This window comes from Lepidochelys kempii, chromosome 9 (assembly GCF_965140285.1).
Source record: "Lepidochelys kempii isolate rLepKem1 chromosome 9, rLepKem1.hap1, whole genome shotgun sequence".
Classification (NCBI taxonomy): domain Eukaryota; kingdom Metazoa; phylum Chordata; order Testudines; family Cheloniidae; genus Lepidochelys; species Lepidochelys kempii.
In genome coordinates, this window is record NC_136388.1 from 1,128,323 (window position 1) to 1,143,360 (window position 15,038).

Here is a 15,038-nt window from a genome sequence, read left to right on the forward strand (position 1 = left end):
AAGGTCGTGGAGCTGATGTGGCCTCCCTTGCAGTGCGAGCCGGACTTTACCTTCCCCGTCGCTCCCCATGCATGGAGGCCGCTCTCGGCACTGGGGAGCCCTTCAGCTGACGTCCCTGCTTTGCTAAGGCTGGCTCAGCGCCCCGCTGTGGGAGCCCTGGCGGCTGGCCATGCAGTGTTGAGCACCACGCCCTCAAAGCCTGCTCAGAGAGGCCTAGTTGCTGCGGTTCTCCAGGGCACCAGCCGTGGCTGGATCTGTTGCGAAGAGTTTGTGTTTCTGTGGCGGTCGTCGCCCCACACCTGGTTGTCCTGGCCCATCCCGTCTCCATGGGCGGGAGAGGGTTCGTGGAGGGATCCTCCCATGGGTGAAGGGTTCTTTGACACAGCCCGTCTGAGTGTGGGGGAGTTGCAGATGCCGGTAGGAGGCTGCTCTGTCAGCACCAGCCTGAAGTGGTCTTCGCATTGGTCCTGTGCCACAGGCCACTTGGACCCAGTTTTATTCCTCTTGCTCCATTTCTGGCCAAGCTCTGCCACTTGTTTCCACGTCTCTGGATGCAGCAGCTTCCACCCCGGCGCGTGGCGCTGGGTGGGCTTGGCTTTGGCTTGTTTTGACAGCGCGTGAGCCCTGGGGGGAGCAGAATTCCCCTTTCCACCCAGGCCCTGTGCACCTGACCCCGGCCCGGCACGCAGAGCCATTTATCAGGAACTGCCTGGAGGGTGATTTGTTAGCGTGGCGGCGGGGCGGAAGCGCTGCTGATGGCTTTTATTAATGACGAGGAAGTGGCAGTAAAGGAGCAGTGGGGCACCGTGACTCAGACAGCAGCAGCTTCCCTTTCTGTGGCAGGGAGGGGAGCCCTGCACCTCGGGGCACAGTGAGGCTGAGGCAGGGCCAGGCAGCGGCTCCCAGGCAGGCTGGGGCAGCCCGGGGATGATGGCGATCTCTGGGGGAGATGGGTTGGTGGGACTGCCTCAGGCAGAGCCGAGTTGCGATCGCTGCCCCATGGGCTGAGCCTCACGCTCACCCAGTTATCACATCTCCCCCTCCCCCAGCCCGACCCACTCACTGGTTGTTCTGTCTCGGCACATAGACCATGCACTCTTGGGAGCTGGCGTTCGCTGGGGGCCTGCACGGGAGGCTGGGGCTCTGATCGGGGGGGGGGGCGGTTCTCGAGCTGCTGCTGCAGCATGAACGTTTAAGACTAGGGCTCTTGCAACCCATGGATGTCCGCTTGATAGTGCCCCTTTGCCAGCATGCAGCAGCGCCCCCCGCTGGCCAGGGCTGTAGCTGCATGCAGCCCAGCCCCCTGCAGGCTCAGAGCCAGGCTGGGATTACCGTAGGCGCTCCTGGTTCCAAGCTGGTGCACAGACCAGGAGAGCTCTCCTTGCCCCAGCCCACCCGCCATAGCACGGCCTGGGAAGTTTACTGTGCATGGTTCTATTGGCGGCCTTCTCCAGCCTGGCGCTGGTGGGGATCTGCGCTCTGACGCCCAGCCCACGGCTGCATCTCAGGCCTCTGCTGTGCTGGGCGCGAAGGTGTGACACTGGCTCCCCCCAGCCGTCTGACTGGACCCTTTCCTTCTCTCTCCTCTGTGCAGCACCACTTCATTCCTGTAGCTCTTCGCTGCCCTCCCCAGGTCCGTGCCAGCTCAACGCCCTCTGCACCCCCCTGTTTTTCTTCCACTCGCATTTGATTTCCCAGCCCCTCCCATGTGTCTGCTTCATCCATTTCAGCAGCAGCAGCTTTTAAACGCAATGGTCAGTGTCTTGGCCTATGGCACTAGCTGAACCAATTCTTCTTTCCCCTTCTCAGCCGCTCCTCCGACCCAACAGACAGCCGATAACAGCTCTTGGTTGCTGACCTGGTCTGTATGGGAACTGGTGGCCTGGAGAGGGGGTGTGTCCCATTCCTGGGCCGTGACCCTTGCAGAGCCCAGGTGACAGGCGCGTGGCTGCGTTCCAGCTCCCGGGAGACAGCATCACAATCAGGCTGCCCTTCGCTGGTTTTTTGCAGTCCCAAACACAAGCAAAAGAAGAAGCTTAATCATGTTGCACAGATGATTGTGCCGGTGAGAAAGGGAGAGAAACCGTGTGGCTTAGGGGGATGGATCACTTGATGATTAGCTGTTCTGTTCATTCCCTCTGGGGCACCTGGCCACTGTCGGAGGAGAGGATACTGGGCTAGATGGACCATTGGTCTGACCCAGTAGGGCCGTTCTTATGGGGGAAATCCAGCAATGCAATAGGGCTTCCCCTCCCAGATCCCAGAACACTGCCCAGGAACCAGCATTTGCACCGAGTTTGTGCACCCAAAATGTCTTGCACTCATGTGATAGGGCCATTGTGCAGTGGTGACAGTGTTAGCAACACACGCTGTGCTCACGCCGTCCCCCGGCTGCAGAGCTGGTACCAGGGATGACAATACCCTGGGAGAAAGTTGGCTTCTGGCAGGGAGGGACCCTGCAGGAATTAGGGGCTGAAAACAGCTCAGGAGGCTCCCGGTCTGGTGGCGCCCTTGGCAGACTCCTGGTTTAATGACACCCGTGCCCTGAGAGAGAAGAACAGAAAAGAAAGCCAGTCGCTCTGTTTTCCCACTAAGTGCCATCTGAAAAATTCATGTAGCGCTGGGAGGTTCTCCGAGTGCATGGAAACGTCCCAGCCTGCGACAAACCTGCTTATTGCCCACACGTGTGCGCAGCCCAGCAGCATGCCTGATGAGCCTCTCCAGATACTGCTGCCCTACCTGCAGTGTCCTGGGAGAGAGACGCTGACTGGAGCTGAGGTGCAGGTGCTGCCTTTTGGCTGTGTGCGCACAGGAGCAATCTGCTCTGATGCCTGGCTGCACGGCTCACAGGTCTCCTGCCCCTTGTGTTTCTGGAGGCAGAGTCGATTCATTCCTTGTCTTTATTGCTCAAGAATGTACTGCATGAAAAGAGAATTCTTGGAGTGGAAGGTCTGCTCCTTTCTCTGCAACAGACAGGGAAAAGCTGGGGCTACTTCCCATATGCCAGAGGGTTGGGGAAATCCCATGGCCTGATTCTCCTCGCACATTCACTGATGTAACTCCACAGCATTGCAGGAGACTCGGCTCTCATGTTCCTAATAGCACGGTCCTGCTCACTCCAGTCTGGTGGCTGGGTGCTCTGACCAGCTGGCATGTGTGGGAGTTCCTTCCCGGGGCTCTCTGAAGTACGGGTCATCCCCCTCCCAGCTGCAGCCCTGGAAATGGTGCCGTTTGTGGGGTGCTGGGCTCCCACTGATAGCAGCAGCCCTTGTCCTGTCGCCAGTGCAGAGGGGAAGAGCTCCTTGCTGGGGATGTTCCCTGCTCCCTTGCTTGCCTGATAGCAAGACAGCATTGGCCTCACCGCAGCACAGCGCCCCTGCTCCAGCCTGTGTGGGAAACCGAGCCCTGCAGAGCAGGTGTCTTGGGTGCTCTGCGATGAACGTGGTTGAAATGCCAGAGTCCTCTGTGCATCTCGATGTTACCGGGGTCAAGAGAGAGCTCCGTTTCACATTGGCCTTGCCATTATCCACTCACGGAGATGGTCGGTCTCCTGACAGCATGATTATTGCTCAAACGCTGTAACCGGTGTTACGTGCTCTCTGCAGCGGTGCCTCAGAAGGGCTTTTATGCTGGTCATGTCACCCAAAACACAAAACCTGTGGCTAATAATAGACTCTCCTTCCAGACTTACTGCTACGCTCCCCTTGGTGCATCTCTCCTGCTTTCCATCCTCACCGTTGGGTCCGAGAGGGAAATCACTGACTGCTAGATGCATCGGCCTCTCCACTGGCACAGACAGGTTGCCCTGATACCAGGATGATGGGCACTTTATCAGGGCTGACTATAGTACGTGATCTTGGACATGCCTTCCGTGACTGAGGAGCGCTAACTGGGGGGAAGCCTGTGTTCCTTTGGCTCTTCCCCCAGTTACAGGGCCTGCTGGAGCCATTTCTTTCCTTCCCACGTGTCCGTGTCATGTTGCTCCCGTGTTTACTCTGCTGACAACGCTGTTGGCTCTGAGAGGGAGTGGCTGGCTCAAGGATTGGCAGTGATGCGAGGAGCCGCCTAAGTCACCAGTTCCATCCAGCACAGTGACGTGACTGGTCATGTCCTGGTGCCAGGCCGAGGTGCAATGGGGTCAGGGCCCCGCTGTGCTGGGCGGGCTCTGAGGCGGCGTACGTAGGCCGTGCGCTGGAGACGTTACGGTCTAGGAAGGCGAGGAACGTGTCACGGATGGAGAGAAATGCGTCCATTGGGTGCTGAGGAGAGAAGGGGCGAGGGTGAGCTGCCAGCAGGCATGGCATGGCGCGGAAGGGCGCTTCTGAGAGGAGTGTCAGCAATATGACGTCGTTGGAGAAACCCCAGCCTGCGAGCAATTTGACCATAGCAGTTCCCTCTCCTCTCCCCCATCTCTGAGAATGGCTGGGGCCAGCTGCCTCTGACGACGGTGCAGACAGTCCTGTAGTGGGTGACTTGCCAGGGAGCTGCCCACAGGGAAGTTTCTTCCTGGCCCCTGTCAGCTACAGGCTGACTCATGCCCTGAAGCAGGAGGATTTTTTTTGCCCTTTGTAAATTTTTATCCTGTGTGACTGTGACATTCCCCAGAGTACAATCTGGAGCATTGAACAGCTGTGTCCCATCAGTTCACCAACCTGGGGTGACTCTTATGTTGCTTGCGGTAAGAACCTCCACTCCTGGTCTGTTCACACACCACCTCAAACATGTAAAATCACTCCCCGTGGCACCGCATTGAGCGCTCCTTGTTAGCCACTCAAGAATTAAACTGCAGAGCAACACCAGCAAATCCTTAGTCCCAGACTTTCCTCAGAACTGTGCGTCTTGTACTGTCTAGCACACTACTGAACAGTAAAGCTCACAGAAAGTCTGTCATTTCATCAAAGGAAAACCGATTTATTAAAGCTCAATTTCTTGGGCGAGAAACATCCTTGCTGAGTCGTGGTGACACATAGTCCATTGTGGACCTGTGGTTTGAAACATTCCTGTGATGCAACATAAATTTCTTGTTCACACCTTCCAGTTGCTGGAGAAGGGATGCTTAAGTCAGCCCATTGACTTCGTTGATACCTGTCTGGGAGGGCCAGTGTGTCTTTGTCTCTGAAAAACTGGTTTGTGCCTGCTTGTCTTAATCTTGGAGCATGTGATAACAATGATACATACTAGAATCTAACAATTTAACATACAGTGTTGATACACACTGTTTATCAGGATGACAATATTCAGCAGATTGAGTTTTCAAATGATATCTCACAAGGCATACTTTGTACTAAATTTATCAGAGTCTTGTAAAAGTGGTGACCATAATAGAATAGACCATCACAGTGATGTAATGCTGGACATTCTTCTTGTCCAGATAAATGTCTCATCCTTTTTCGAATCCTGTTGAGCACTTGGCTTAAATATCGTTTTGTGGCAGTGAGTTCCATGGGTTAATGTGCATTGCGGTAAAAAGAAGTCCTTGTGGGAGTTGTAAATGTGTTGCCTTTCAGTTCGTGGGCTGCCCCTTGCTCCCTCATGTCAGGAAAGGGGTAATTTGGAGTCCCAGCTCTCCACGCCAGCCATTTTTCTGTGCACTCTCTCACACCCCTGCAGGCCAGACCAAACTGTTGTTTGTTGATCTCTTAGCAAATGCTTTTTAGCTACATCTGGGCTCCCGCATGGCCTGTGGAACCGCGCTGCATAAAGAGACAAAATCCTTACGTACACCCTGTGTATCGCTGTGTTGGAATCAGCCTGTGTCTCCATCAGCCACAGGCAGATCCCCAATACAACCTGAGCTGCGGCCTGCCCCTCCCGAGGGGGGAGCGCAGCACGGCACGGGGGTGGCCTTCCCCCCACCCCGGGGCGGGAGCGCAGCACGGGAGCAAACGTGGATACGTGAAAGGCAGCCAGTCCCATCCAGACAAAGTGGCGTGTTTGGCCTTCCTCAGCAGGTAGTTCAGGTCCCCACAGACAGCTCGCTGTGCAGAGGAGTCGCTTCTCCTCTTGGCGCGAGCCGTTATCATTCAGGGCCCGGGGAGCAGGATGTGTGTGTGCAAGATGCCCCCCGCAAGGCTGGAGGAACTGGGAGGGGGTGAGATGCCCCCCTGGGGATAGGGGAACAGGTGGGGTCCAAGATGACTTCCCTCTATGGCAGGAGGAGCGGGGGGCAAGATGCCCACCCCCAGGGCTGGGGGGAGCAGAGCGGGACAGTACCTCTGAGGCTAAGGGCCATCTGGCTGGCATCTCTCTTGGAAGCTGCGTGGAAGGCCAAGGGCCCAGCAGTGATCAGTGATGGCCTGTCCTGGGTTTCTGCTTCCCACTGACCCCGTTTCGGTGCCCAGGACATTCGTTAAATAGCACTGCACTTCTCTTCCACTCGCCAGCTGAAGCTTTCCAACCACTTTACACGGTCCAATGAGTTCAGCCTCGCCAGGCCCTGCACTAACTGCTCCATTTGGCCGGGGCACTCATGCCCAGAGCGCTAACGTGGCTTGCGGAGCTCACTCCGGGAGCCTGGCAGAGTTCGAGACTAGAGCACTCTCTGCACAAGGAACGTGACCTGTGGCTGGCAGCTATTGTCCACCATGAGCCATTTTCCTCAGGCAGCCAGTGTCTGAGAAGTTTTGGCATGCGTCTGACAAGGCTTGGAGAGGGGAATGCTGCTGAGATCCCTGCCCTGGAGGGGACTCAAGGAGAAATCGGTACCCTATTAACAGACCCTCTTCTGTATTTAGTCAGCAATGCTGCCAGCCTGTGATTTGACTTCTCTATTCCCTGTTCATCGGGAATATCGCAGTCAAGGTTCTCAATGGTAGCAGATGACAGAACGAGGAGTAATGGTCTCAAGTTGCAGTGGGGGAGGTTTAGATTGGATATTAGGAAAAACTTTTTCACTAAGAGGGTGGTGAAACACTGGAATGCGTTACCTAGGGAGGTGGTAGAATCTCCTTCCTTAGAGGTTTTTAAGGTCAGGCTTGACAAAGCCCTGGCTGGGATGATTTAACTGGGAATTGGTCCTGCTTTGAGCAGGGGGTTGGACTAGATGACCTTCTGGGGTCCCTTCCAACCCTGATATTCTATGATTCTATGATTCTAAGGTAAAACTTCAACTTCAAGATCAAACCAGACGACAGGGAGGGAAGGTCCATACACAGAGGTAACCCTTGCTGCACTTTCCTGAGGTCACTGTTACATAATGTGTCTTGCAGAAGAATAGAAGATGGTGTTGTCAGTTAGTGCGTTTCCCAGGTATCAGAGACTTCTCCCTCGTGTGGATGAGATGGAAGGCCCTGGAGGTTTTTCGCCTTCCTCTGTAGCATGGGGCACGGGTCACTTGCTGGAGGATTCTCTGCTCCTTGAGGTCTTCAAACTACAATTTGAGGACTTCAATAGCACAGATATAGGTGTGAGGTCTTTTTTAGGAGTGGTGGGTGAAATTCTGTGGCCTGCATTGTGCAGGAGGTCGGACTAGATGATCATAATGGTCCCTTCTGACCTAAATATCTATGAATCTATGAGTTACCTCTTGGTTTGATGGATTGAAGTAAAACCCATCACAGTCTGTTTGAGGGTTGGTCTCTGAGTCTAGTTTAGAATCAATTTGCAGCTCGTCTAGTGATGATGTTTTAGTGAGACAGTACTGCCTGGGAAATGTCTGGGAAGGGAGAGCCATGGAGTACAGCCCCTTTGTCCTCTCTGGATTAGGCTGCGTTTAACGTTATTGAAGAGCCAGTGTCTGGTTGAACTTTTCCAGTTTTCCTTTACATGCAGAATACAACGTGACCTTGACTCTCCAGGTCTCAGAGATCCCAAACTCTCTTATCAGCAACAGGGTCAGGTTCTTGATGTCTGTTAATTACCCTGAACGTTCGGTTGGTTATCTGGCATGACTCAGTAACCTGTAGTATGGCGTTTGGATAATAAACATTGGACTGCATAGTAGTTACTGTGTGTCAACTTAGTCACATCTCAAAATCAATTAGGGGCTTGTAAAATGTCAGTAGCTAATGGCTGACGAAGTACATCTGGGAACACGTGCTCCTCGTGGCAAAGCCCCTTTGTTAGCCTCCTTTGTGTAGTCTCCAGTCTCTCAGAGGGCAGTACAGCATGTGGGTGCGTTGTTGTTTTGTTTTCCTATAGCTCATGAAAATAACCAGATTTTTATTTGTGCATCTATTTAATTATGTTGTGTGTCACCAGCAAGAGGGGTTATAAACAGCATGCATTCGGAAGAGATCTCTACGCAGCAGGGTGTCCCAGAGCATCATGGGAGTCCAAGTGTTCCGGGCCATAACGTTCTCCACCGTATTTACAGTGGCAGGCCACAGTGATGTCTGTGAAGGGCTCACAATCTCCCTGCATGTCCAGCCACAGAAACCAGCCCCGGGAAGGGAAGGGGAGAGTGCTCTGCTTGTGATGTGATGTGTTCAATCCCGTATTAAACCAGCCTCTGATCTGACAGCCTGTAGTGCACCATAGCAGCAGATACACCGGGCGGGTTTGTGGCACTGATGTCCAGGGACCCTCTGAAGCACTAGCAGAGAGCAGTTATTTTTCTTTCTTTCAATGCACCGTGCAGCGACTGCAGTCCTTGGCCTTGTGAGTGCCCAAGCCCTGGCAGCAAACTAGTGCCACAGGACAGTCTGTTATACCCCCTCGTTCAGCACAGGGTTCATGGAGATATAGAGTGTACTGAGAGATCCGCATGGGAAAAGTGAGATGTTACCTTTGATCTGGGTGGGAATTGTTCTCGCGGATGATGGTGGTGGTTGTTTTATTAGCATTTATGGTGTGTGCCCTCCTTGTGCGAGATACTGTGCAGACCTAGGTGGAGGCAGAGTCCCTGCTGCAAAGAACTTGCAGGCAAGGGTGTGCAGTCACACCTGGTGGGATCAGGCCCCTGCTGACCACCTGTGGCTACAGTGAGATCTCCCGGGGTGAGAGTTTCTGGTCCCTGACCACTGACCTTGAAGGGAGTTTTGCCACTGGTTTAAATGAGAGCAGGTCCGGGCCATTGGCCCATAGCACATTCTCACTGCATCAACAGCAGTGTAAGAAACCCCAGGAAGCCACCTGTGCCACAGGCTCTGACCTCCTACTGGTGCAGTTATTGGACCCTCTTTTATTTGCTGGTTCGCATGCTGTGGCCCATCCTTCCCTGCACCTAGTCTTGTGCTGAAATGTTAGAGAAGGAGGCTGGGCTTGTGGTCAAAGCACTGGGCTGGGGCTCCGGGTTCAGCTCCTGGCCCTGCCCCAGATTCCCTCTGTGGCCTTTGGCAAATCACGTAATTGCTGTGTGCCTCAGTTTCCCCATCTGAACAATGGAGATAAACAGTTCCCTTGCCCTATCTCATCTATTTAAATTATAAACTCCTTGGGTCAGGGGCCCTTAACTGTGTGTGTGCAGTGCCCAGCCCAGGGAGGCCTCTTGGCAAAACTGAAGTCCCTCTAAATAATCTACGTGGTTCAGTATTAAGCACCAGCGAATGTGCCCAGCACGTGGGGGGGATTGTCTGCGGTGCACAGTGAGCCCAGTGGTGGTTTGTGTGTCTCCCCCAGGTAATATTCCATGACGTGGACGTACTGACAGAACAGCTGTTCCCAGTGGTTGAGGCCATGCAGAAACACTTCAGTGCTGGGTCCGGGGCCTACTACAGCGACTCCATCTTCTTCCTGTCCGTGGCCATGCACCGCATCATGCCCACAGGTGAGCCTTCCGGGCGCGGCAGCAGCCAGGGGCAGCACAGCGGGTTTCTCCCAGCACATAAATGTACCCAGTGGTCCATGCAACGCAGAGAGGCTGCTGTCGCGGGAACAGCAAGCTTGTCCATGTGCCGACAGGCAGGTTTGACCTCGATGAGCTACGAGCCACTGCCCTAGTGTGGCGCACAAGGGCATTCTGTGTAGCCTGGTGCCCAGTACTGCATCACTGACACACACAGGGCCGTGTTGGCTGGTGATTTCCAGCTGTGCCCTGGGGCTCCCTGGCCCGTTACAAAGGTGGTGCTGGAAGGTGCAATGCTGCAGCTGTTGTTTCCAGGTGTTGGCTGGGGAGTGCCCAGGGCTGACCTGCAGTGGGGCTGAGCCCTGCAGTCAGACGTTCTTTCCAGCTGCTGACACTGCATAAGGCCTCTCCTCCCGAGGCTCCGAAGTATGCTCACACGTTCCCCCGAGGAGGTAATTCCCTGTGATGGGGTCAGAACCTGATTTCTGCTCCCTGTTCTTAAGGAGCATGGTGAAGGCCCAAGTTGTCATGGACTCACAGGTCGTGCTCTCCCGGCTCCGTGCGGTCCCTGGGAGAAACTCCCTACAGTGCGACAGCCCTTCTCAGGGGTCCACTCTCTCTTGGGGGTTAAGCCCCTCCGCCTCCTGGAGCCGCACCTCTCTGAGCCTCCAGCATGCCTGACTCTCACTGTGGGCCCCCTCAGGGAGTCCCCTCGCTCTGGACCCCCGGGGCCTCCATTCCCGGGGGAATAATGCCACCCTGATCTCTGGATCAGAGCAACTCTCAGTCAGCGGAACACAGGAGGGTGTATTGAGCATCTGAACCCAGCACAGGAAACTCTCTGGGCCTCAGGCCTGGCCTCCCTCAGCCCAGCACATCTAGTCTCTCCAGCATCCAGGTTGGCTTCGGCTGCTCATGCTCTTTGGGCTGAGCTGTCCCCAAAGCCCCGGGTGGGAGAGCTGGTGGGTCGGGGAGCCTGCATTTAAAAGGCCAGTCCTCAGACACAGATCTTTCCTTCACCTACAGTGGTTTCAAACCAGCCCTGTTGTGGACCAGGCCAGAGGGAGCTCTCTGCGCCATGTGGGCCTGAAGCTGTGACTGCCCCAGAAGCTCAGGTTGAAAGGGGTGTTGCTGGCGAAAGGCGCTCGGCGCTTGTGAATGGGACAGCGGCTGGGATACGGGTGTGTGTTCGGAGCGCCAGTGATTTTGCGGGTTGAGTCAGCGTGTCAGGACGCTGCTGTGTTATGTCTGAGTCTCCTTCGTGCCCCTGGAGCCCACTGAAAGGAACTGAAGTCGAGGATCCAAACAGCCCTGAGCTGTAAAGTAGTACGGAGCAGGAGGCTGCCCTGGCCCTGTCTCTGCTTCCGACAATATCTGAAATTCTCCAGCTGTGTTAACTTCCTGCTTTTCCATCCCCGCCCATGCCTGGCGAGCAGATGGGGATGCAGCAGGTTTGTGGTAGCTGATGGCCCCTGGCTGGCTGGCTCCGTGTGAGCAGACACTGGGAGCAGAGCAGGGTATTGATTAGTGCATTCCTTTCCCATCGGAAAGCTCTGTTGATGGATGGTCATTGATTTTGTCTTTATCTGTTCTTATCTTGCCTTGCTCTCTGCATTATTGTGGAACCAAGGGACAGCAATAAATCTACAGGAAAACAAAGCAGCCCTGGAAAAGGGGCTTGGCTCAGTTAGCTGCAGCCTTTTCCTTCCTCTGCAGCCTGTGGGTAGTTCTCCTGGGACACATCTTCTCTGTAAGCTCGGCCTGTAACTCGCTGTGTCCCTGCTCTGTCCTCCCTTCCTGCTAAGACTCCTGTTTCTCACAGCAGGGGCCAGACCTGGGAGAGTGGCTGAGTTGCTGGCGCACTAATGAATGTTTGGGTCAGAATTTGATGGTCACAGACCATGTGGGTGTTATGGAGCCTTCATAGCGTTTTGCATCCCTGATTCAGCAAGGTACCTGCGTTTGAGGAGCCCTCTGGCTTCAGGGGGGCAGCCCGGCCCTTGCAGCTCAGCACACACGTCAGTGTCTTGCTGAGCTGGGCCACTGAGCAGTGTTTGGCTATGGCAGGGAATGCGTTGCAGTGGTTAGAACAGGGGGCAGGGAATCAACCTTTGCATCGGTGACGGGAAAGGCCTGTTAGGTCATCTTGCCCAACTGCCTGCCAGTGCGGGGTGGCTGGCTCTGGAGCTATGTTCTGGCCAGCCAGTGTTCCCAGTGACAGCGCTCCCAGGGCTTATCATAGAATCATAGAATATCAGGGTTGGAAGGGACCTCTAGAGGTCATCTAGTCCAACCCCCTGCTCAAAAGCAGGACCAATCCCCAATTAAATCATCCCAGCCAGGGCTTTGTCAAGCCTGACCTTAAAAACTTCTAAGGAAGGAGATTCCACCACCTCCTTAGGCAATGCATTCCAGTGTTTCACCACCCTCCTAGTGAAAAACTTTTTCCTAATATCCAACCTAAACCTCCCCTACTGCAACTTGAGACCATTACTCCTTGTCCTGTCCTCTTCTACCACTGAGAATAGTCTAGAACCATCTTCTCTGGAATCACCTCTCAGGTAGTTGAAAGCAGCTATCAAATCCCCCCCTCATTCTTCTCTTCCGCAGACTAAACAATCCCAGTTCCCTGAGCCGCTCCTCATAAGTCATGTGTTCCAGACCCCTAATCATTTTTGTTGCCCTTCGCTGGACTCTTTCCAATTTATCCACATCCTTCTTATAGTGTGGGACCCAAAACTGGACACAGTACTCCAGATGAGGCCTCACCAATGTTGAATAGAGGGGGACGATCACGTCCCTCGATCTGCTCGCTATGCCCCTACTTATACATCCCAAAATGCCATTGGCCTTCTTGGCAACAAGGGCACACTGCTGACTCATATCCAGCTTCTCGTCTTCTTCTCATGTGAAGCTTCTTCTCATGGGGAAGCTTCATTCTACTAGGGCAGAGTTGAGCTCTCCAAAGCTGTCTAAGGGATTTGGACACCCAATTCTCATGGGATCCAAGTCACCTGGCAGCAGCTGCTTGTGTGCACGTCCTGGGTCGAGGTGTCACCAAGTCCCCTGGCTTCCCTGCTCTTGTTACTTGCGCTGCCTAGATCAAAGCTGACTCGGGTATGTCTGCTTGTGCTACGGTCACGCCTCTGATGGCAGTGTGGACGTAGGTGTCATTAATGATTGGCTGTAAGCCAGGGGCACTGAAATGTGCTCAGGGAAGTTTCTGTTGGGCCATAAAGCCCATTATAGCTGAGTGAACACGAGGGGGTGGCTTGCCTGAGCCCATAGTGTATCGTGCAGCGCCGGCAATTATATGAGCAGTTGTTATTTTCCAGACAAGGAGGAAATGGAGCAGACTCTGGCATCCTTCCTTTGTTCTTGGGCCGTCCTTTCAAACGCAGCCTTCTGGAGGAGGGTCATAGCGTCAGGCAGCAGGGAAGGCAGGAGGGTGACCCAAGACCTTCCTGGTGGAGGTCTGGACCAACTGGCACCATGAGGCATGCAGAATGGTTTGTGGGGGTGGGGGGAATCTCTGGAAGAAAGAGGCTGTCTTGGGTTATTTTGTGATGGGCTTTCTATTCTCTGAACAGTCACCCAGATAAAGTGAATCTGTCTAATGCCCAGTGTTGTTAGATATCTGGATTGGCCTGGCCAGGCACCCGGTGTGGGGCAGAACAGGACAGTGGGTGGGGGCTGAGTCCAGGAATCTGTCCTTGATGCTTGTTAACTTCCAAAACAGCAAAGACCTGCTTTTCTACAGCCCAGCAGGCTGCTCTCTTGTGTTTCTTCCCATCCTGATTTGTCCTCCTCCATCTGAGAAGCAGGTACATCCCACCTGCCCTCCGGGAAGTCTCAGTTTGGCTTGGAATGCTGCAATCCCAAACCCCAGAGATGGGTCTCACAGCAGCCTTTGCGTATTTGTTTCAGAGTAACAGCCGTGTTAGTCTGTATTCGCAAAAAGAAAAGGAGTACTTGTGGCACCTTAGAGACTTTGAAATTCATGGATCAGGACAGCAGTAGGGGCATTCTGTTACATGGTGGCTGATTTTGTACCTACCGCAGCTGAAATGACTGCAGCCCCCTCTGCCCCCTCCTCCCAGGCCTGGAGCTGTGCCAGGACCCTGACTGAAAGGTTTCCCTGCTGCGGTGACCGAGTGCCAGGCAGTGTGCTTGGCTCTCCTGACGTGACTCCTGTTGGAAGGGTAAGGTGCTCTCGCTGTGGATCATTGGCTGCATGGGATTGTGGGCCCTTTGGAATGGATTTTGAACGACTGCCTCTAGTTGCTTCCCGTGCAGCAGGGCTCTGTGGTGATGGTTCCCATTTGTGAATTCTTGTCGCTCTGAAATTGGCTCCTTTCTTTGGCTTGTATCACTGGCTTCCTGTGAAGCTGGCGCTTACCTTCCAAGAATAAGGCAGAGCCACTTGAGCTTGCTGGCCTCCACCCAGCGTAAATCCCGCCTGCGTGCTTTGTGCAGCTTGGCAAACTGCGAGCACTGTCTCCCTCTGCAGAGGCAGGTGTGAAATGCAAAGGTCAATATCTTGGTGGCCAGACATGTCAGTCACTTGTCACGTTCCTGAAGCCGGAGTCTCCTTCCTGTGGGCATCTGGGACAGTTAGCGATGACTGGTCACTTGCCATTAACAAAAGAGACGGAAAAGCGCAGACTGGAGAAAGTCACATCCTTGGAAACCTTGTCAGAGAGGCTCTGAAACACGCAGGTTCTGTCGTCGCTCTGAGCATAACGCGTCTGCCGTGGTTTGAGCTGCTGGAGGAGGAGTGGTCAGGTGATGCTGGGGTGGGCAGAGGCATGCAGGGAACAAGGAAAGGTGAGGAACAGACTGCATGTCGTGCGCAGAATGGACCAACATGCCAGCCAGCCAGCCAGGGTAGGAATAAATAGTCAGTTTTCTGAATGGAGAGAGGTAAATAGTGGTTTCTCCCAGGGCTCTGTACTGGGCCCAGTCCTTTTTAACATATTCATAAATGATCTGGAAAAAGGGGTAAACAGTGAGGTGGCAACATTTGCAGATGATACAAAATTACTCAAGATAGTTAAGTCCAAAGCTGATTGAGAGGAGCTACAAAAGGATCTCACAAACCTGGGTGACTGGGCAACAAAATGGCAGATAAAATTCAATATTGATAAATGCAAAGTAATACACATTGGAAAACATAATCCCAACTATACATATACAATGATGGAGTCTAAATTAGCTGTTACCACTCAAGAAAGATCTTGGAGTCATTTGTGGATAGTTCCCTGACTGCATTTGCTGAGCTGTGTAGTGTCAGTCAGAAAAGCTACTAGAAAGT

The 15,038-nt window shown here is 53.9% G+C and overlaps 1 protein-coding gene across 3 annotated transcripts in view; it reads left to right on the forward strand.

Moving 5' to 3' along the window:
* Nucleotides 1–15,038, forward strand: part of XXYLT1 (xyloside xylosyltransferase 1) — a 103,576-nt gene that overhangs the window by 15,380 nt on the left and 73,158 nt on the right. For all 3 annotated transcript variants that reach the window (XM_073358987.1, XM_073358985.2, XM_073358986.2), the window contains exon 2: nucleotides 9,559–9,706. In XM_073358987.1, coding sequence (XP_073215088.1) covers nucleotides 9,616–9,706 — 91 coding nt within the window. In that variant the 5' untranslated portion in view covers nucleotides 9,559–9,615. The remainder of the gene's footprint in view (nucleotides 1–9,558; nucleotides 9,707–15,038) is intronic.